The 23,933-nt window shown below is 45.6% G+C and overlaps 1 protein-coding gene across 2 annotated transcripts in view; it reads right to left on the bottom strand.

Moving 5' to 3' along the window:
• Positions 1-18,861: 18,861 nt before the first annotated feature.
• The window catches only part of slc6a17 (solute carrier family 6 member 17), an 18,197-nt gene continuing 13,125 nt past the window's right edge, over positions 18,862-23,933 (bottom strand). For both annotated transcript variants that reach the window (XM_056601144.1, XM_056601149.1), the window contains 6 exons: positions 23,272-23,513; positions 22,700-22,892; positions 21,172-21,364; positions 20,511-20,670; positions 19,813-19,975; positions 18,862-19,242 (listed from right to left, as the gene is read on the bottom strand). In XM_056601144.1, coding sequence (XP_056457119.1) covers positions 18,880-19,242; positions 19,813-19,975; positions 20,511-20,670; positions 21,172-21,364; positions 22,700-22,892; positions 23,272-23,513 — 1,314 coding nt within the window. In that variant the 3' untranslated portion in view covers positions 18,862-18,879. The remainder of the gene's footprint in view (positions 19,243-19,812; positions 19,976-20,510; positions 20,671-21,171; positions 21,365-22,699; positions 22,893-23,271; positions 23,514-23,933) is intronic.

The following is a 23,933-nucleotide window of genomic DNA, read 5'->3' as shown; positions in this document are numbered from 1 at the left end:
CATCAACAAATAGCAGTTACAGAAACAGAACGTGAAAATATAATTGTCCAATTACAGAACGCAGAGGGGGATCCCTCCTTCCACGGAAGGTCGGGAGTGCAATGGGTGCCTTATTTGACATAAACACATACATACAGGATTAAATTCAACATTTAAATCGGTTATGGGGTACTGGCCGGTAAAGCATAAGGAGAGTCCAGGCATCCAGTCGCATTCACCGCAACATGCTAGAACAGACAGATTAATGAATTAGAAGGGAAAAGTGCACACTGGAAATGTAGACAGCTGCTAATTTAGTAACAATACAGACAAGCACGAACAAACACGCATCGATACAATCAGAAACAGAAACAGTATCATGATCAGACAGACACCGACACAAATCATCCACGCATTCGGTATCATTCCCGAAATAGGCATCGTTCTGGCATCCCTATGTTCCAAACAAACCATTTTAGCTTTGCTTCGAATAGCTTGCAGAGACAGGTTCCCGGATTACAGGTGGCTGACTATTCCATAGATAGGGTGCTGCATAGGCGAACAATCTCTGTCCAGTGGATTTTTTTTTCACCTTTGGTAGTGAAAGAAGGCCAGCTCCTGAAGACCTGAGGGACCGAGAAGGACTATCAGGAATATTAAGGTCCTTCAGGTAGGATGGAGCTAATCCATGCAAGGCTTTATAGGTTATCACTAGCACCTTAAAATCCGATCTGGCAGTTATTGGTAGCCATTTGAGGGAGGTGAGAATAGGGGTTATATGATCAAATTTCCTCGTTCTAGTCAGTAGTCTAGCTGCAGTATTCTGTACAAGTTGTAGACTTCTCGTGGTCAAGTTAGGTAGAGCCGAGAAGAAGGAATTACAATAATCCAGTCCAATGATAAATGTGTGAATCAGTAGCCGCGTTTACATGGACACTTCTGATCCGATTAGATTTCTAATTGAATAGATCTATTCCCATCATGCGATCCGAATGTACTGTATATATGGCATTTACAAAATTGGTAAGCGTACCTTTGTATGTCTCTCGCTCACACCTGACACATCTCGACCGGCTGCGACATTTTTATGTATTTAATTTTAATGAAAGCCAAGCAGGAGAGAGCTTTTCTCTGCATGCTCCTTCAATTAACAAAAAGGAGGACAGCACAGCGACGTCAGTTGCTCGTCCGGTCTTTATATCTACCCTAGCGGGCTCCGCCCGCCTAAGTACTTCCGCTCAATTTTAAATTACCTTCAGTACTAGGTCTGGGTCTGCGGTATGTTAGTGGGTTTTCTGCGTCTACATTTTCTGCATCCAATCAGCGAATAGAGTGAGTGGCTGAGATCAATGACGTTAAAGTCAGCCCTTGTTGACGGACATCTTCACGCACAGTGTTTGGTTTGTTTACAGCCTGCACGCAACGTGATTCCCGGCCAAATGTTAGCGATCGGTTATGGCAGATCCAGAGTTGCACAGGGCAGATCCAATTGTTTTAAACTTCAACAGACACCCGCCTCCAAGTGAGTTAACGTTTGTCAATTGAGTAGGTCCAGACTGTCTGTACAAATGAAATGAAGTATGAGAGTCTGGTAGGACCAGGCTATATCTACCCCCTCCTCCGCCACAAACAATAAGTAATTGGGAGTGTGCAGTCAAGACTGTTGGGAGAGAGAGAGAGTGCTGTTATGTAAGGGATAATGTACAGAATGCCGGTCATTATCGGGAAAATAAGCCCCAACAGGGCGAACCGGAACCCGACGCGGAGCAGCGATGTATTGCTTCGCCCTGTTTCAGGTCTCTGGTGCTCCCACACGCATACAAACTTTGAAAAAAGTCAGTACATGATTTTTTGAGTGAGATATGCATTTCCGAAAGTACCCCGCCTACAGATACCAAACGAGAGAGTCAGGCCCTGTTCACACGAAGCCGATTTCATGGCGAAACCGCAAAGGTCTTGTACGGTTCGGCCTTCCGTACACACGAAGCCGGCGAATCCGCTGACCGAAACCGCAAACTTCTGAAACCACCCTCGGAGGTGGTTTCAAATCTACCCGGTTTCGTTTTGGATTCGTGTGTATGCCTGAAACCGACTGAAACCGCAAACCATGACGTCATCGCCCCACACCTCGACCTCCTAGCCAATGGCTCTTAAGCCCGCAGAGTCTCAGAAATTACATGCGAGCATGCGCATAAGGGCAGCCTTTATGCGCATGCTCGCCTCTTCTTCTTATTTCACTTCTTCTGGATTTCTGTACCAGAAGCAGCGCCCCTTATGGGCCTGGAATGTGTACTACAGCGTTTCTACAGATCTACCCGGTTTCGCTTGACTTCGTCTTTACGGAGATACTCCGAAACCGGATAGATCGAAACCGTAACGGTTTCGCCCGTTTCGGCTTCGTGTGAACGGGGCCTCAGTTTCGGCGACCCCTCCGTCGTAGGATGGGGGCACAGTTGAATATTACCTCCCATTTCCTCAAGCCCCTCCAATCAGAGCATAGCTACGATTTTGTGGACCAGCGGACGAGCAGCTCCGGCGGGGGGAACTCGGCGGCAGCTCAGCTCCGGGAGTACAATCCCTTTCCTTGCCGGCGGCACCGCCGGAACTGCCGGACTGCCGCCGAAGTTTCGGTGGCAGTCCGGAGAAGGAGACATGGAGAAGAAAGGGATTTTACTCCCGGAGCTGAGCTGCCGGACTGCCGCCGAGCAACCCCTGCCTGACTTTACAGCTCCCGGTGGACAGCCGCCGGAGCAGCCGGAAAGCTTTGACGGCAGTTCAGCTCCCGGAGTACTACGCCGGAGCTGCTGCCGGACGGCTTCAACGACGGCCGGACAGCTACTCAAACTTCGGCGGCAGTCCGGCAGCTCCGGCGCGGGGAGCTTGGCGGCAGTTCGGCATCTCAGCTCCCGGAGTACAATCCCTTTCTCCTCCAAGTCGCGGTTCATGGACTTCAGAGAGTCAAGGCCAAAGTTCCTTTCCCCCAGTTCTTCTCAACCATGGCCGAGATATCCCCCAATATGAGTTTTTACTTGTTGTGAAAGTGCCAGAGACGTCAGACGCAGTCTTTATGATTCAGAATATCATCCGAGGCGCACATAGCTTTTGGTCGTGATATTAGATATAATATTATATAAATACCCATACATAATATTATTATTATCATATTATATTATATAGATATAGAGGAGTCCGCAAACGGCAACAATCCCTTCTCTTCCATGCTGTGGTTCAGTCTGAGCAGCAGCTCATTTGCATTAAAGCTACAGACACCAGAAACAGTGCATTCTGAATGGACTGAAATGGAGGGGAATAACGGTAGGCAATATTTTTTTTCCTAAAAGCTATTTCCAGCAAACAGCTTCAAAAACATGTTTTCTGGAACTCAAATACTATGTTTACTTGTTGTGAAACGTCATAATATCTCTCCTTTAAAAAAAAACCTTTGGACACTTGCAAGGAGACATCAGTACATGATGGCCTACCATCTCAGTTCTCTGAGATGGTTTTCTTTTTTAAACTACATCAACACACGTCACTCTTTTCCCCTGTATTTGTTTCTGAATTACCCGAATTTGCCAAGCAGTTTGTTACCGAAAGGAATGACAGCCCTACAGTTGACAGCACACAACATATCACAATTGATGGTACTGCTTTCTGCACTTGGTCATATCTTTAAGTTGGCTTTGAGGCAGGACTACCTCAGTTTTGTAAGATTGACAAAATTATTTTGGTCAACAGTGAAATTGTCTTCATTTGCATGAAGCAGAAGTCAGATTATGTTGAACACTTAAGGGCATATAAATGATGCCCAGGTTACATCTCTGTGCACACTGTCCTGGATTTAAATGACTCATGTCCTCTCTCTGCATACCATACTTCAGGAAGATTGTTTTTGACACCAAGAAGATTTCTCTTGCGCAGAAAGAGATTCACATAAGCAAGAACAAAGGTACTGTATTTTGCACAGAAATAATACTTTTGGTAATTGAGAATTACAGATTAATTTTACTTTTATGTTATTTTCTTATTTTTTAGATGTTCATCCCTCACAAGGTCATCCCACCAACCAGACCATCCACATTAAAGGAATTGATATCACTTATGCGAGAGAGATTTAACTTAGAAGGCCATTTTACTCTACGTCTTGACAGAGATGTCAAAGATGCCATCAAAGGCTGTGGTCAGGATAATAAGACCAGACAATCTAAATGACTCCCCTCCTACAGAATTCACTACCCAGACTTAGGAACACACGGCCTAATGATTTCCCAGTTCCATAATGTTCCTATGATGTGGAACACATACTGGAGGCAGGTAACACGGCATATAATACCATACAAACACCCATAAAACATACAAATGGACAGAAACATGACATTTAGAAAAAATGGGGGTGAAAAAATAAGTTCAGTATCAACGCCTATGCCGGTGATGAGGAGTTGGCAAAAGCTGCAGAGGCATTAGTGCACAAGCACCCTTGCCTAAAACAGCGTGGGAGTGATTGTGGTTGGTTGGCTTGGCAGACCAGCTTATTTTTTTAAATGGGTAACTATCGTCACAAGTTGAGTAGAGCTCGGTTTCTAGAGGTAGCAGTTAACTCAGGCAAAAGGAGCCAGTCTAACCCTGATGGAGCAGCATCCCACGCGAACATCGAAAAAGGGTGCAGAGCTGAGTTGAATTACTCCCAAACTTCCCCGAAGGAGAAAATGCCACAAGTTCTGAACAGTTCAGACTGTATCTTCTTGCAGAAATTTCAAGGGCTGAGACAGATCTAGTTTTAATTGATAAGGCTTTTGAACACTACCATTGCACTGCCAGAAAGCACATTATTGTGGAGAACTAGTCACAACCTGTGCATGAAAGCCTGGAAAATTGGCCTGCTCTTCGAATGGAGTGACAAGTAATTTTAAGTTATTTACCTATTATATCAGGTGTGCTTAATTGGGGGCCTAGCAGCAAAGCTTGGAATGCACTCACTGTGTTTTTATGTATTCTACTTCTTACTATTATTTATATCTCACTGCACTAGTAAGACAATCGTAAGTTGCCCACTAATGGGCGCAATCGTAAGTTGCACACTAATGGGCACAATCGTAAGTTGCACACTAATAGGTGCAATCTTAACCATCACATTTTAACCAATCATATGAGTGACCGCACTGATGGGGGTCAGTCATATGATTCATCTCACCAAATTGGGTTTTTGCTGCTGAAGAGCTTGGCTTTTCACAAATCTTAAAAAACGGGACGCCATTGGGATTGTTGAACCCCTTTTCTTTCCATAATGGATTGAAAGTGAAAAAAAATTCTGCGGTTGCATAATGTTTCTACATTTACCTGTAGCAGTTTCCGGCATCAAAATCGTACTTCTTCTACGGCCAATAATATTTAGCAGTAAAGCCAGGAAGTGGACTAATTTCTGGACTAATTGTGGACTAATTTCTGGACTAATTTCTTGATTTGTTTCAAATCCAAACTTGGCCCACACAGCCAGTTGTGAGGAAGCGCACTGTTTTTTGTCGAGAGAACTGATGCCATGCAGCGATTTTTAACTTAATGGGCCCTATCTCTTGCATCCAGCGCATTTGCCTTTCTACACTGACGCATGTATCGTTTCTAGTTTGCAACTGGCGCAGAGCATTCTTTTCCCTCCACGCCAGGCGTCGGTAAATTAGGCATGTTCTGGCGCAAACATTCCCTGGTGCTATTTTGCAGTTTCAGAAAACAATTCAGCACAAACCAGGAACTACCTGGTGTAATGGCAGTGGCGCGTTGTTCAGATGCTATTTTAAGGGTGCATGCAAAATGTTGGTTGTGCACCTCGCGCATACACTTTGCTTCTCTCATCTACCTAGCCACAAATTCTTGATAAATTATTTGGGAAAGAACAGCTGATACGGCGGTAATAAGTTGTACATTTAAATCAATGCATCTGCAAACACCGTACAGCAAACACATATTTCCTTAACACAGACATCATGTACGTGTGTGCATCCATCTATTTAAACAGTGGAGGAAAAGCCCACGTGGGCTCAACCAATCAGAGATTGAGTGAAATAGTTATTTGACATTGTAATCATCTGTTCTGAAATCGTAAATCCCGACATTGAAGGAAAGCGCTGGCGCTTGAGTCAGAGTTCTGGCTTAAGTTTCCTAACAGGCTGCTTGAAACGGGCCACAGATCCACTCACTTATTGATTCAATCAAAAACAAGATGTGTTCAGGTTCAGGCTTGACCATCACAGCCAAACACTGTAAAGTGCTGCTCAATAAACAAATGGCATGAATTAATAATAATAACCATCGTGAATAATTGACAATAATACCATGCAATTATCAGTGTCACATTCTACTTGAGCTGAGTCAAAGTGTATTTACCACTTAGAGGTTTCATTTTAACCGACCTTTTAAGCAAATCAAACATGAGATTATGGCTTGCCTGGCAGAAGTCTACTCATTCATGCTTTTTCCTGAGAGCTCCACTACTCTCTCCATAAATAAATTCTCGGCATTGGATATCCCGTAGCAGCTGAGGGTTGTGGAGGGAAAAAGACCACAGGACTGTCGAAACTTCATTGCTTCATAATTTACTGTACTGGGTCTCCAAGAACCATAGTGAAATAAAAATCGCTGACGTCATCACCATCAGTGAGGTCCCACAGCTAAATATCCTGAATAGCTCCATACATTTTGGGATATATATATATATATATATAAATATAATATCCCAAATGGATATCCATGCTTTGTCAATGCACAACATTTTAAACAGGTCGTGGGGTCAAGTGTGGTCTAGGCAGATTTTCATTAGACTCAACTCCTTGGAATAAAACGGATGTGTCCCATTAGAGCTTTTTCTTTGGTAGTCACGTTTTCCTTTTCGATGCACAATATGTCCTCCCAATGATAGATCCATTTAGATACATTCCCAAACAGTCAGAGCCACTTCCTGCCTATGTGGGATTTAAAAAAGGAAGTGTTTTTCTATAAACAGTGGAGTTATGAATAGGAGCCACTCACAAAAGTTTCTCAATCACAGTTCACTCACAGTCCATCATTTAGGCGGCTCCCAATTTTTTTGATGTTGTTTCAATCATATCCGTCAGATCTATTCCAATCCTCCAGGCGGTCAGAAACTAAAGTGGTCTGACCGAACAGGCGCAATCATCCCGTTGAAGGGGGGCCGCAGACATTAAGTGGCCGATGCATTAGTGATGAGGCAACGTAGGCGGTGGGCAGGTCATTACGTCTCATGCATTGGTCAACCCAGGATTAACTGCACTGCAGTCCACTCTCTCGAACGCATTCCGGTCTCAAGGCAAAGCAAAACCATGAATGACCCCTTTGTGGCAAACATATGAGTCCCGCCGAGGAAGTAATAGAGCATTGAGGTCTGAAGCCATGAGATCCCACCAGCATACCACAGCTTGGGTGCTGGAAAATACCCTGCACTATTCCTGGACTAGTGAACACAACAGAGTGTAGAAGAATAGTGTGCATGTCATGAGCCAAAAATAAATAAGAAATACATAAAAACGACATTGACCCAGCGGGATCTGTGTCTGCAGCTTCAGCTCTGTTCCACACATCAATCTAACAACTCGACCGTATTAAAGTCAGACTTCATTCAACTACACTACATTTGCACATGGTAGAGTCAACATGGCAGCGAGCTCGGACGCAACACAATGAAACCAAGGCTAAACTCAGGCACGGTCAAGAGCCGAGGTCGGGGAAAATTAGGGTTTGGATATATGTGTTTGTTGGTGTCGCACTCTTCTTTGTGTGTTTGTGTTCACGTCAAGCCACTAGGGTTAGACATGGGTGGCTTCCAGTGTCCAACGGTAGATGAAGAGAGGATTCTCATGGTTTGGTAAAGCATTTTTACAAAAAAATACAATGCATACATACACACACGCACACGCAAACATACACACACGCACAGACACACACTCATACACACAGACACAAACTCATTGCAAAAAAGTAATTGCCCTGTGATTACTAAATATCTATAATTAGCATGAAGCAATGCAATTACTGGATGCGTAATTGTGGATGCAACTCAATCGCTGTTTTTGGGGACGGGACAAGACGGGGGGGGGTAGTTATTGGGAGGTTACTTTCCTCATACTGGTGGGTAAAACAAAACATAGGGGAAAAAGGGTGGTGGAAAGAAAAGCACCGGGACCATTTTTCCATGGAACCGACCGGGAAACCACGGCAACCCATCATGTCCCCTCGGCCGTCGCTATATGAGAAGCTTCAATCAGTAGACTGATCAATGCGGCAGCCAATGTCACAGCGCTTAAAGAGCAACCACAACACTTCCCCTCTGTCCCGGCCTCCTCAATCTAAACTAATCCCCATGTTCAATGCATCCTCAGGAGAGGCTCAGGAATGGCTAAGCTAACAGAGCAACCAGTCCAGCTGACAGAACAGGCTTCAATATTAATGAGACATGTCCGTTTTTGTCGAGCATGAAGAGGAGCTATGGCCTCTCGTCTTTATTAGACTTTATCCATTATGGACGGTGCCGCCAATAAGCAATTTATTGGGTTTATAATTATCATGGTAGTGATAGTAATCAGACTCAGCGGAAGGCCTGCGTATTGATCAACAGGCACCCCTGTGTGTCTTCAAATTGGCCTGGCACATGTCATTTCATTGTGCAATGTATTCTCCAATCAAGAGGACAGATTGAATGAGACACATATGGCGAAATCGAAAAATAATAACCAGCTCCCAGCTCGCATTCCATGTCATTCCTGCTGACTGCCAATGTTCCCACTTCCTTATGCCATGATGTCAGGAATTATTTCCAAATTATAATGTGTTTGGTCTGGATGGTTAGACTGGGGCCTTTATTAAATCAGTTTTATCTCTATCATGAATTAATTAGTGATTAACAAACAAGGATAGCAGCCTATGGTGTAGGATGTTCAAAACCTTTGCATTGGTGGACAGTGTGTCTTTGATTATCAGGGCAACCAACCTTTGCTCAAATGTTTGATAACAATTGTGGTATTAATATGTTTCTATGATAGAAGATTAACACATGCCAAAGGTTTATTTTTTATTGTATAGATATATATTGAGGGTGTTTTAAGAGTCCAGGTGTCCAAGAGTCCATTGTAAACATAATAATAAAAGCCAAGTCAGAAGGCGGTGTTTGTCTTTGGCCCTGTTTATTTAATTGAACCCAGATGGCTTCACAGACCCATTGGCCTGGGTCTTTTTCCTGCAGCATTTTTGGAGTCCTTCCTGTTTGCCTGCGACCTTGCGAGTCATCAGGGACAAAAATAAGCTTTTTATGTCTCGGTGAATTATTATATGTGCGAACGTGTGCAAATGTTTGCGCTTGCTTCTCCCTGTCTATGTGCTTTGTGCTGTTTGTGTGTATTCAGGTGCGTGAACATGTTTAAAAGCTATAGCTCCCGAAACAAAAGGAGGAGAGACTGCTGGCCTGCTGCATTTACTCTCTCATTAACACGGCAGCATGCTGAGTGTGCATTGCTTCTTGTCCTCAGAGAACACTAACACTTCAAGCTTGCTCATTGATCCAGGCATATTTGAAGATTCTCCTGGTAGACTTACCACGAGATTGGCTTAAAACAGAATTACTGACAAAGGCACTTTATTTCTCAATGAACAACCAACAACAACAACAACAACAACAACCCAAGAATACATTTTTTCCCAAGGCTATTTCTTGCACTTCTTTGACATAAGTTGCGGTACATGAGCAACATTAGAGCAGAAGCCCTGTTACACGGTGCTGGCTTGGCTGCACTCATTAGACCCAGTGGCTGTCAGTGCGTGTCTAGGCCCACTGACTCCTCCGCCCTCTAATTGGTATCCAGGAAGACAGAGTGCATTTTGGTTCACTTGGAGCTGGAGAGCGTTGACGTATTGGCTGATGTCCATTCTTCCCTGTCTGACACCCCTGGCCACATGCAGTGGTGTGAGGTCAGATGATGGCTGCCATGTTCTCATACAACCATGAGGTCATTGGTTGGTTTTCACTTACGTATCATGGCTGATATATATCATGAGGGTATAGATTTATATCCTCAATTTCCGTCCAGGGATTAATAAAGGTTTATGTTATGTTATCTTTTCTGATCATCTTTTCACGATGTCATATATCATCATCATATCGTCATGTATAGCTATATTAAGAGGAGGGTATCATATAATGTCCCGCACATTCCACGCCGCCGTGTTTGGGCCTTCTCACCATCGTGATAACGATGACCCTTCTGATGACCCCTTCAAAACCCTTCTAATCCTTCAGCTGTGCTTTCGTCAATGTTGTGTCAAGTGCACATGGGAGATGTTCCGCCTACCCCAGGCCCCCAGCAGGTTCCTGGAGCGGCTTCAAGGAGGCCTAACACATCACATCCTGCCTGGACATCCTGCGTGACGCGAGCTCACGACTGACCCTGCCATCAAATGTACCTTTCTCACCGCCACACACACAAAACCCCTGCACAGCGTGCCAGACGGCCCCGCGGCCCGACAGGAAAAAACATATCAGGGACCAGTGAGCCGGATCTTGTGACCCGTTCTAAACTGTTTTTTTGTTTTTGTTTGTTTTCTTAAAACCTGTGTGTCCCAAAGCGAGTGAGGCCCGTATTTCCCCCTCCCCCCATCGTGTCCAGAGATTTAAACAACAATGCTAGGTTAGGTTAGTGGTTACAAAGACATCTCCCATTTCTACTGCAAGTTGATTCAGGCATAGTCCAAGGCAGCAGGTATGCTACATTATTCAAATCTCCACGCTATAAATAGGTCAGCATGAAGGAACCAGGGCTGGACAATCGGGGGCCGTTCCAGGTCTAGCAGGAAGAAGCAGAGAGCCAGACATATATCATTAATCAATTACAGGATCGTATTACAGAACCTAATTTATCCGGGGCAGGATGGCTATAAGCGTTGAAGCTCTTTTCCAGCAGTTCTCGCCCTCAGAAGGCACACAGTTCGGAGACGTGAACTCACCCCAGCATTATCCACTCAAGCAGGGAGACAATTAAGCGAGTAATCTGACAACGCACCCAACCTCCCTCACACAATGATGACTTCTGAACATAATTTCTTTATGACAGTGATGACAGAGATGGCTATTTGCAAAATGCATTTATCCACCATTCTCATTCAGATAAGCAGCCCCCGGGCGTGTGGTGGAGGTGGTGATGGTGGTGGGCTCGGTGTGGAAGCTGACAGCAAGAGGAAGGAGTGTGGGGGAGGAAGTGACGCACGCACATCCGCCCCCACAACCCTGTCCACTAATAAAGCCTCAACTTCAACAGGTGGGAGAGGGTCCTCCAGAGAGGCCCGGCGTGCACCTCTGCCCTCTCTCTCTCGCCCTCTCTCTCGCCCTCTGTCGCTCTCTCTCTGGGAAACTGGGAAGTGGTGTGTTTATATTTACATCTGAAGGGGAACCTCACCGGGTTGCATCATCCTGTCTAATCAGTGGCCATGCACATGTCTATACCTGTGTGCGCGCGGCCCAATGTGTGTGTGTGTGTGTATATTCGTCCGGGTCCTTTGAAGGTTTGTATGTGTTTAGATGCTTGCGTGTGTGTTTGTCTACATGTGTGCATATGGGTTTTGCATTTGTCTAATTCTGTCTTTCTATGTGTCTCTGTGTGACAGTTTGCTGGCATGTTGACAATAGTGCTTGTGTGTGTGTGTGTGTGTGTGTGTGTGTGTGTGTGTGTGTGTGTGTGTGTGTGTGTGTGTGTGTGTGTGTGTGTGTGTGTGTGTGTGTGTGTGTGTGTGTGTTTCAGCGTGCTTAAGCTGGCAGGGGACAGCGGTTGCGTAGTGCCGCTATATTAACGTGCACAGGATGGCCAAGTGTGAGACGGGACGGCCGGGGTTAGGAGAGGATAACGTGACGCAGCGCAGGAAGAAAAACAGCCGTGGACAGCCTCCGCAGCCAGCGTCGATCTGTTGATTTGCTTCTTGCTCCGCACAGGAGCCATCGGGACTTATTGTGCGACCCATCCATTAAAGACACGACCTGTCCACGACCACCACTTGATTTAAGACCAGTGGACCATCAGACCAGGCCGGCGGGGACATTTATTAATTTAAAACCACAACTCACAGCCGGGTGTCAACGGAGCGCCACGAAAACAAACGCTCCCTCCTCAGCGTTCCCTCTGGCCTCTGTGTCTCTTACCGACACCGGGACATAAATCGTCTCGTTTCGTGGAACCTGCATGAGGAATCCTCCACTTAGGAAAGAGCTGGTAACGGGGCAGGAGAGTGTGGGGTGACTTGCACCCAGGAAGACAGATGCTTTGTCTGTCAGTAGGCAAACACCAGCCTGTCCGCTTGAAAAGGAGCAGCCTTGCTCAGTGGAAGCAGGCCTAATTTGTGTGGGCTGCTGTAACATCTGAGCTAGCCACGGCCTAACCTAGGGCCGGGGACAGAATGGTGCCATGTGATGATAATGGCCGGTGAGGCCACCTAACCTGATTGCTGCATCCATTACCAGCCAAGTTTATGCCACAATTGGACATGTTTCAGACACTTTTATTACATTACCGGGAGCAATGCATGTTCGCCATGGCCTGTGTTTAATGATAGGGAGAAGGATGTCAAAGAGGAGGAATAAACTGATGTGCTCTAATAACGGTGTGTCATATTTGGACGAGGGGGCTGTCCATCATCAGCGAGCTCACCATCAGGAATAGGAAATAAAGCTGAAGGACAACGATGAGATAATATGTGGGTTGAAGAGGTAAAAAATTATTCCAACTCATACTGCATAGGATGAATTCAGACAAAGTGTTCATTTAAAAACACAAACACTAAGAAAGAGAAGTTTGATTACATAGCAGATAGTAAATGCATTCATTCAGCTCTATTCTCTTAATCTCCTTCTGCCATTTTGCCCCAAAATATATTTTACTGGTAGAGAGTTACGCCATATTTAGGATGGCGATACAGGCAAATCTGTTATATATAAAATTAGCACAAAAAGTAAGGAAATTTGTGTTTGGTCGATTATTTCTCTCTGGTAACAATGCTTTTTGGCAATAAATCTTATACCGTTGGAAAGCCTGTTAGTTCCCTTTCCAAATGGTGCCCCATTTGTAAGGAACATGCATTTGTGGCGTGAGCAGCAGCGCTGAGTATGTGGGTTGCACCAATGACAAATTTGCCCAAATCTTTTCTGCCATTGCCAAACAGGTTATTTGGCTGTTGATATTGACACTTGTCAATATCATTGACAAGTGTCGATTGGGCAACTTCAAGCTGGTGTTCCGCAAAACCAAGTTGCGGCATTATTTGGAGTGAGCCCTAGTACCCTCTCCAAACTCAAGGCCAAGTTCCATATAACGGGGGATGTCAAAGACAGGCCGCGAAGCGGGCGTCCCAAGAAGACGCCACCCCAAGAAGACCGTTTCATCACCCTGTCAGCATTCAGTCTTCTACAGATTTGCAGTCAAGGTTTGCAGGACGATATGGCCGACGGCTCTCTGCCCAGACAATCCGGAACAGACTACAAGCAGCCAATCTCTGGTCTCATAGGGCTGCCAGGAGTCCTGCCATGACTGCCCTTCACCGTCAGGTCCGTTTTCGCTGGTGTCGGCAACACGTGCACTGGAACCTGAACATGTGTAGAAACCTTTTGTTCAGTGATGAGTCCAGATTCTGCCTACGGCAGTTTGATCATAGGATCAAAGTGTGGAGAAGACGCGTAGAACGCTATGCTGATTGCTGCACCGATGGAATAACATCTTTTGATGGTGGCAGTGTGATGGTGTGGGGTGGCATCTCCCTCACTGGAAAAACGAGGCTTGTCATCATTGGAGGCAATCTCAATGCAGTGAGATATAGAGATGAGATTCTACAACCAGTGGCAATCCCATATCTCCACAGTCTGGGACCGTACTCTCCTCCAAGATGACAACGCTCGCCCCAGCAGGGCGGGGTTTATCAGAGACTACCTCCAGAATGTGGGAGTGGAGAGGATGGAATGGACTTCTAGCAGTCCTGACCTCAACCCCATAGAAAACTTGTGGGATCATCTTGGACGTGCTGTTCGTGCCAGAGTGACCGACACAACCACGTTGGCTGACTTGCGACAAATGCTGGTTGAGGAATGGGATGCCATCCCACAGCAGTGTGTGACCAGGCTGGTGACCAGCATGAGGAGGTGCCAGGCTGTTGTGGCTGTGTATGGTTCTTCCACACGCTACTGAGGCTCCTGTTTGTGAAATGAATAAATTGTTTAATTGCCAATATGTACTTGTTTCTTCAAACGTCAATCATCCAATCCACCAACACCAAACGAGTCAATAGCAGAATAAGCTGTGTTAGCAATGGCTAGAGAAGATTTGGGTAAATTTGATTGGGAGCAAACCCACATACTCATGCGTCTGCTGCTCATCCCATCAAGTGCATGTTCCTTAAAAATGGGGGCACCATTGTAAAGGGCACTATACAGGCTTTCCAACGGTATAAGATTTATGCCAAAAAGCATTGTTACCACAGAGAAATAATCAACCAAATGTGTGTTGCGCCAATATATATATATATATATGTATATATTATATATATACTCTAGCCTTAAAGACGTGTTTTATTGTAAGGGAAGGGTTTTTAAAACAATTATTCTTCTGAGAAATTTAAGCTTTAGATAATGTCGAACAAAACCAAAAGAAATGACGCAACCCAATCATTTTTTGTAAAAGTGTAACTTTAATTTCCTATTCTGCTCCTTCTGTTAGTAGAGTAAACAGCCCTCCCAAGATTGCTTCAGTTCATCATTGTATTGGCTTGTTTATGATGAAGAATATTTCAAGTTTGTTGAATGTGTGATGAAACCAAGACGTTGTTCTGGTGAGAAGTGGCCCATCACAACACACAGAAGAGTACATCAGGGGTCCCCAACTCATCATGACAACGCTACTGCTCTATAGATTAAGATGACAACACTGAAGGTAGAGAGGAAAACACACACAGACACACTTTAAACACCAAGATCTACCTGTACTATTTATAACCACACACACACACACACACACACACACACACACACACACACACACACACACACACACACACACACACACACCACACACACACACACACACACACACACACACACACACACAGCACACACACACACACACTACAGACAGACACCAAAACCTCATTACTTACAAAAAATCTGGATTTTTCAAAATATACAGATATTATTTACAGGTCAAGTATACACTCTGTCACTCTCACGTTTGATATTCAACGATCATTGGTCAAAATGTACATATATATTTTCACACAATAAATACCACTAATTGCAATTTGTTTATGAAGATTTTGCACAGTGAAATAAATACCCTATAGACCTATCTGTTGTTTGACTGTGCTTTGAACTAGAATTACATGACATAGGACACATTGACAACACAAATAGACCCTGGAGTCACAACACTAACATGGCTCAACTATGTCTATTTTTAATCAACATCAGCTTCAATTGGTTCATTTGGTAACAATGGTGAGAACAGCAGGCCACACAAGGTTCACCAAAACAGGTTTCCTCAATTATAGTTTTAATATGTCTCTGAAATCTGAGTACTTTCATGGCTCTGAATTAATTAAGTGTTCTCCATTATTTATCCAACAATGAGTAGGTCCTACATCCTTTGGTTTGACAATTGCGGGCTGCTGTTTTAATTGAACAATGACTCATTGTGGCTTGTAGGACCAACTCAGTGGTCCAACCAAGATCGATGCATGCAAGATGACGTAAATATTACTCATATAGAGTACAGGAATCACATAGATGTACAGATGTTGTTATAGAAATTGACTGCTATCACTTTTTTTTTTTTTAAATAAGATTAATAGACCCAAACTGTTAAAATATCCTCAAGGCAACATTTTCTATCCCCTCCCATGTGTTTACTTTCATGTGCTTTCTTCAATGTGCTCACTTTAATTAGTGTGTGACATTAATATGTTTGCTTGGTGCTTGGTTTGTGCATTCATAGGCTAAGGTTACCTTGTGTGTGTGTGCCCTTTTTCACCAAACTAAATTTCCGATGCGTTTCCATGTTTGAGCTATAAGTCCAGGATCTCCACGTAATTAAAGTGCTCAGGTGAAGAGAAGACATGTCCACGAAAAATGACTTCATGATGGACAACTGTACATAACATAAGAAATAAAGTGTAAAAGGCCCATAAGACAAAAGACCCGCTTAATATGAGGCACCAACTGTGCTTCAACAAACACTTGCACACACCTGCTCAGTATCATCCATGCCCAGCGGCTGGGGCAGAGCAAGTTAGCTGCTGCTGCTGCTAACAGCTTCTTTTTAGGACAACAGCGACACCTAGTGGCGTGAATTGTGTATTAAAGCCACAAACGCCACAGATTTTCTCTAGCTTGTATATCTCTAAACACAGATTTTCATATAACACACACAAAAAAGCTAAGTTTTCACACCTCAATCAACACACAAAACAGACATATTCAAGTGTAGTTGCTGTGCAGACGAAAACATAAACTGCAGCGGGTAAAGTTTTAGGAATGTACATAAGAATCTGCAGAGATCCGTTCTAGCCTTGGTGGGACTGTGGCTCGGCAGTGCACTTTGTCTTGAGCCCCCAATAACAAAGTCAGTGTGCTGTGGCGACAACAGACACAGGGTTTGAACTGGCTGTCACTTTTTCTTATTGTATTGCTGGGATCGGTAGGCAAGGCAACGCAACAACGTTCCCCATGATATATCAAAGGACGATTCATCACCAAAATATTGTTAGGGAGCAGAAACACACACAGCCACCCCCCCCCCACACACACACACACACACACACACACACACACACACACACACACACACACACACACACCACACACACACACACACACACCCACACACACACACACACCACACACACACACACAAAGCTGGTCTATTGGCAAACAGACAAGCGGATAAACTATGTGAGATTTGCATGGACACGGGTCAAATATACACACTTGCACAAATGTACACAAAATCCACTTCCACTTGCCTCTCTGTCACTCTGACACATCTACTTACATGCAGAGATAATCACGCTCCCCATGTCCCATAGTGACACATATACACACGTCACACACACATACACACCGCCAGTCACATTGACATCTTCGCACCCAGAGCCCTCTTCCCTAACTCACACACACACACACACACACACACACACACACACACACACACACACACACACACACACACACACACACACACACACACACACACACACACACACACACACTGCATATCACACATACACACCTCCCTCTTCTCCGAAATGTGCCAACCACACCCACATGCACTACCTCAAGCTAGCCTGATAATCTGCCCGCATGCTATTGGCCTGGGTGAGTTGGTGTAACCCTCTGCCCTTATCTAGCAGGGAGTCCATGTCTAGCCTTGTGTAGCCGGTTGCAGCTCGAGAGAGAGAGGGATGTGTTCTGACTCAAAGGGCCACCGTGTTGTGTAAAGGCTCAGGGATCCTCTCGAGACAGAAAGGGCTTCTGTGTGTGTTGACGGAGAAGGGATGTGTTTTAACGTGTCGGCTCATGGAACAGATGTTGTGCTGTTGGACTGTGTGTTCACTACGTTCACAATGATGAGACATCTAAGCCTTGATCGCTGCAAAACATGTGTCTATATATACAGAGTGTTTAGTACATCGACAGGGAAAACAAAGTCAAAGGGAGTGGGCCACTTCTTTAAGCACTCTCTTGACTGGCCATGTGTTTCAGTTTAATTTGACCTAATTTAATTTAATTTAAGTTGCATCGCTTAGTAACACTGTTTTCCCCTTGCTTCGTATCACTAGTGGTGGCTGGGACATACTGTTATTGAGTAATGTTTGTAATGCTGTGGGATAACAGCATTACAGGACATTGAAGAGGTTGAGGATTTACTGTCAACTTGGAAGCTTATTCACCTGGCTGAGCCCAAAATATACAACAGCTTGAATGAGCTGAAGCTCTGACTGAAACATCACACAGTTTATCTAAGTCTTCTTCGAACACATCCCTATGACTGACCGTCCTTTGTATTAGTACCAGACGAAACTGCAAGTGTTGCAGAAAGTAGGTCAACCTTGGCTGCTAAGACATAAATAAATCCTGGCAATACAAAAGCGTTGCAGCAGGTCTATACATCTTAACCTTAGGGACAGCCATGTAGACCCTGGCTTTAGCTTCTCAGGCCAACAACAACCTTTCAGAGGATATCTTGTGTATTTGCTAGATCCTCCTCTAGATCTCCTTCACTCTGTTAAAACAAATGTGAAATGTGGTTGGCATCACAGAATGGGACTGTGAGGTAGAAGGAGGATTGGGTAAGGTAAGGGGGAGAGGCGTGAGCACATGGAAGCAACACAAAAAAAACGTCAAACACTAAATCAGTACGATCAAGACGTACGCACTGCTGCAACCCTCCCATTGGCCATCCTCAACCTGTGCAGTTATTGTACTTGTTTTGTTTCCTCTACCTCCTATCTCCCTCTCTCTCTCTCTCTCTCTCTCTCTCTCTCTCTCTCTCTCTCTCTCTCCTCTCTCTCTCTCTCTCTCTTCTCTCTCTCTCTCTCTCTCTCTCTCTCTCTCTCTCTCTCTTCTCTCTCTCTCTCTCTCTCTCTCTCTCTCCTCTCTCTCTCTCTCTCCCTCTCTCTCTCTCTCTCTCTCTCCTCTCTCTCTCTCCCTCTCTCTCTCTCTCTCTCTCTCTCTCTCTCTCTCTCTCTCTCTCTCTCTCTCTCTCTCTCTCCCTCTCTCTCTCTCACTGTAAAGCTGGCCCCGTATCCACCATCAGAGACAGAACTGGACTGGGGGTTGGGTTGGTTTGGGGGGGGGGTGCGTGATACAGACTGAGCCCATCATAACTGTGACTCCGGGGAGCCGATGTTCTGGTAGCCTGTCTTGGTGCTGGTGCCGTAGCTGGTGTTGGTCATCTCCTGGGCGCCGCCGGGCCCCAGGTAGGGGCGGTGGGCCGGGCTCGGGGAGGGGGCCTCGTTGGGGCCCTTGCCCAGGATGAAGCGCTGCTCGTCCTGCTCCTCCAGGTTGGAGATGTCCTTCATCATGCCCTTGCGGTACGACACCGACAGCTTGTTGGAGCCGTCCGACAGCAGGTTGAAGCGGCGGGCGATGAAGACGATGGGCAGCGGCAGCAGGGCCGCGAGGATGAGGGCGTAGGCCATGCCCAGCGCCCAGGGCGGGTAGTTCATGAAGCGCTCCGAGCCCTGCCGTTGGTGGGGGGGGGGAAGGGAAAAGACGGAGGGGAGGTGGAACAAAGGAGAACAACAGAGGAGGGAGGAGAGGAGGGAGGAGAGGGAGCCAAGAGATGGAAGGAGAGATTAGCGGGGTCGGGAAGTGGGGTTGAGTGTGGTTTGTCTGTAAAGTAAAAACAAGACCAACGAACAGCAGAGAGGTAATGTGGTGGAGAGAGAGAGACCGCGAGGGGAGCAGCAGTCGGACGGAATGTACAAAACACTAGAGCTCAGCCATGTCTGAGGGTTGGCTGACTAAACGGAATATTAACCGAGGTCTAACAGTGCTGGCGATCTCTCCCTCCCTCACTCTCTCCCCTCTGTCTCTGGCACTCTCGCTCTGTCTCTCTCACTGTCTCTTGCTAGTGTCAACACATACACACAGACACACTCTCATGTAGCCTGTGGTAGATCTCTAGCTTTGGAAAGAACGAGTGCTTTGCCTCCGTCAACGGAAAGATCATAGAGATTCTGAACCTCTAATCCTTCCCTCAGTGAGTCACATGTGCGGCGCCTCACTAGGGCTTCAGGGGGCTTACTGACCTCGGCTTCGATCCAGGCGTTGTAGCCCGCGGGGCTGACGGCCATCTCGATGACGGTGGCCACGATGAGCACCACCAGGATGGCAGGGGACACATACTTCCACATGTAGAAGTAGAAGGAGTAGGGTCTGAAGCCCAGCATGTCCTGCAGGTCCTGCATGAACCTGGAAGCCGGACAGAGAGGGAGGGAGGCCGCGAGGAAGGGATGAAGAGGGGTAGAACAGGAGGAGGATAAAGACACAAGAGTAGGTTGGATAAAAGGAAGGAGGGAAGGAGGAAAGGTTAGTCGGTTGGGGAGTGAACAATGAAGGGTGGAACTGAAGGGATGAGATGAACTTGTGTCAGATAAAAAATTGGGAATGCCTTCCTGAGAAGCTATACTGTAATCATTTGAGGTGAATGGGGTCCTTTGCAGTCCTTATCTGACAAATAACTCATTCCGGACATCACACCTTTAGTTATTGCCGAGGTAAAAATGCACGTCCTATCTGTGTGTGAGTCTAGCATAGGTTCTCTTTTTGATTTGTTTTATTTACACCGATTAAATAACAAAGAGATTGTATTTGAATAAACTAAATACATGTGAAGATGCAGTAGAAACCCATTTTTGCACATTTAAAACCACACCCAAAATGACCCAGAATACATCCATCATGAAGATCTGCACAACGGAACGCCCGGTGGACATAGGGGCCTCACCTCTCGGTGCCGTAGATCCAGGCCACGGAGATGTTCTCCAGGAACACCACAATGGTGAGCGGCAGGCCAGCCGAGTAGTCGTCAAACATGGCCACAAAGTAGTTCCCGGAGCGCTGGACAAACAGCAGGCCCAGGAAGAAGGCGATGATGCAGCACACCACTGTGGAAGAGCAGAGATATATAGAGGGGGTTGAGACGGGATTACGTGATTCCCGGGATGCTTGTCGATGACAGGGTGATGTGTGAATCTGATCGTTTATGATGGGAAGTTTTTTGCTTTTGTTTTCCATGAGGTTCAGGTTGGAAGTTGGAGGGAAAGAAACAAACATAATAAGGAGAAAGATGATTTTAGGAGTAAATTGGGATTTGTATCTCCTAAAACACTGGGATATATAGGTGTCTAAATATCCAGGTATCCAGATTCTTGGTCCAGCCTTGATGTAAGCCCTACAGACTCCTAAAAGGCAGTCAACTTCTCCTCTCTGATTTCCTCAGAGACCAACAAAACGCTTAATTGAACTTTGTATGCAACACACCACACTAATAACTGCTGATCTCGGGGTCTGCTCATCTTATTCCCATCTTGCTGAATCCTTTCAAGTGCTCCTCATTCTTACCGAGCTACGGCTACCACCACGACCCCAGCCCCATCCCCACGTACCACACAGGATCTCCTTGCGTATCTTGAAGGCGTCCAGTATGGGAGTGGTGATGCCCGTCATGGTGCCGATCATGCTGCCCAGGCCAAGGTTGATGAGCATGAAGAAGAACATGACCGACCAGAAGGGGCTAGCAGGGAAGTGGGTCATGGCCTCGGTGAAGGCGATGAAGGCCAGCCCTGTGCCCTGCACCGCCTGGAAGAGAGGAGCACATCCGATGGTGGTTATGGGCAGGAATCATGTGGCTGTTGTGCCTAATCAGCTGTTCATGGTATGTGCAGGAAACGAAACGCTGTTGGGAAATCCCTGTTTGAAAATGACCTCCCAATGACACTGTATCTTACAATCTGTGCAACTTTATTTCATTTAACCACAGAATGACTTGGCGATGAGTGGAACGGCCGGGAAAAGACCCAATATTCTTATTTCAAAACGGCCCTCGTTTTTTGGCATGAGATAAGTAAGGGAAAAGTGGAAGTCGATTTTTCCCTGACATCATTATTCGCTGTGATAAGATTGTTTTCAGACATTGGACACCCATGTTGTGCAAACATCAGATGGAGGGCCGGAAGGGAAATGGAGAATGTCAGGCAGAGGTATTCTCTTCATGTAAACAGTGTGGAACCAAGCGTTTGCAGAAGATACTATAACCCGTATTGTTTTAAAAAACAATGATTTATCACATGATATCAACGACTTATCCACTATCGGGGCTTCCGCTATTCAGTAGGGGGGTCTGGGGGAATCCTTACCCGGGCGATGTCTTATTACATTAAACATCTTAAAGCACTATTTTCAATCAGCTTGATCTGAGAGCCCACACTTGGCACAACGTCCTTGGAAGACTTACATGATTAAGGGCGTACTTACATGATTACTTACACGAACACATGCATGATTGCACTAATAGTGGTCCTCACAGCGTGTTGATTGCAGTTTACATAGAAATAATCAGACTAATGTCACTATCTCTCACTCTCAGTATAGACTAAAACACTCTCCAGCCAGTCTCTCTCTTTTTACCCTGTTCCATGACTAATCCTTGTTCTTCAAACTGAAGCACATCTGGACAACCATTCAGACATAGAATGTTGTCCTAATTTACATTTTCTTGCTTTCACATTGTTTCCATTAAAATGTCAATGTTCTTAAAGGTGACATATTATACCACCAAGTGTGAGTGTGATTAGAGACGGATAGATGAGCAACGTTTGCTACTAGTACACTAGTAGCAAACTGGTAGGCTGGTAGACTAATCTATCCAACACACATCTAGGTGGACACGGCCACTTGTGATGTCAGAAGAGGCAGATTTTCAAAACGGCTTGTAAAGCTAATCACACCTGGTAGCATGATATGTCACCTATAAGAGATATGCACCGTTTTCATATTTGTATACATCCAAACACATCTAGGCTTCTCTCGTGAACAGTAAACATCCACGGGATGATGGAACCCAGCGCTTTTGTTCACCCAGTGAGTCTCCATGCGCCCCCCCCCCCCCCCCCCCCCCCCCCCTCCCCCGCTCACCTTGTTGAGCTCGTCGGCCAGCAGGCAGGCGTCCAGACCGAGCTGAGGGAAGTCCTCCTCCGTGACTGTCTTGATGACGCCGTACATCTCGCTGTAGTCCTCGCTGGTCAGGTGGGAGAAGTTGATGTGTGGGGGGATGAGCTCTCGGCTCAGCACCCCCGTGTTCAGGTAGCCCAGGATCTTCTCCGCGTTCCTGGGGGAGGCAGAGGACACGTCAACCACCGTTTCTGACTTGCATATTCAGTCCTTCAACCAAACTTTAAACACACTCAGTATCAGAAAACATTCTATCAAATAAAATATTAGACTCAATTAAATAAAGATTGGAACATTTAGGATGCCAGTTGCTTGACACAAATGTTTCAATGTTCACAGTATGATGTCCATTCTTTCCCATTATGTCCATAGTAGAAATACAAAAAATACAAAAATACAATACCAGAGCCATATCAATCTCAATAAAACAAATGTATAAAAGGGAGCTCAGTTTTCTGACCTTGTCATGGAATTTAACAGTTGACGTTATGCGGACACAACAAACCACGCGCTACACAACAAAAAGCTACACTCACTCCACGACACACTTCTCGTTCATCACGTTGGCCTTGAAGCCCAGGACGGCAAACACCACCAGCGTGGCCAAGATGGACGTGACGAAGTTGATGATGGACACCAGCGCCGCGTCAAAGTGGCAGTTGTTGTCCCGCTTGTTGTAGCTGGAGAAGGCGATGACGCCGCCAAAGCCCAGGCCCAGGGCGAAGAACACCTGCGTGGCCGCCTCTCGCCAGACCTGGGGCTCCAGCATCTTCTCCAGCTGTGGTGACACGAGGAACAGGATACCGTTGGTTAGGGATTGATACTTAGACTTAGACTTCTTTAACGTCCATCAAACTTTACATAAATATGGAAATTTGTCTCTGACAGCGGCATACAAAACACACCAAAAATACACAGACATCACAGACATTACTATGCGCAGTAATAGATAAAAATAGGAATATATAAGTTAAAACTATGAAATCAGTCCAGTTTGCTCCAGAGAGGAGTTAAAAGATGTAAATACATAAATGAGTAAAATACATAAAGTGTCTAACTGCATACATCTATCTGACCATGGGTAGTTCTTTGTTAAGGATGGTAACGGCTGATGGAATGAAACTTACAGAGCTATTTGACTAGAGTCAGTGGATAAGGAATCATAGAAGGAAGGAATCAGGAAAGAGAGGTGTAGGAC

The sequence above is a fragment of the Gadus chalcogrammus genome, chromosome 1 (genome assembly GCF_026213295.1).
Source record: "Gadus chalcogrammus isolate NIFS_2021 chromosome 1, NIFS_Gcha_1.0, whole genome shotgun sequence".
Taxonomy (NCBI): domain Eukaryota; kingdom Metazoa; phylum Chordata; class Actinopteri; order Gadiformes; family Gadidae; genus Gadus; species Gadus chalcogrammus.
Note: the sequence above shows the minus strand (reverse complement) of the source record. Positions and strands in the feature narration are given on the sequence as shown.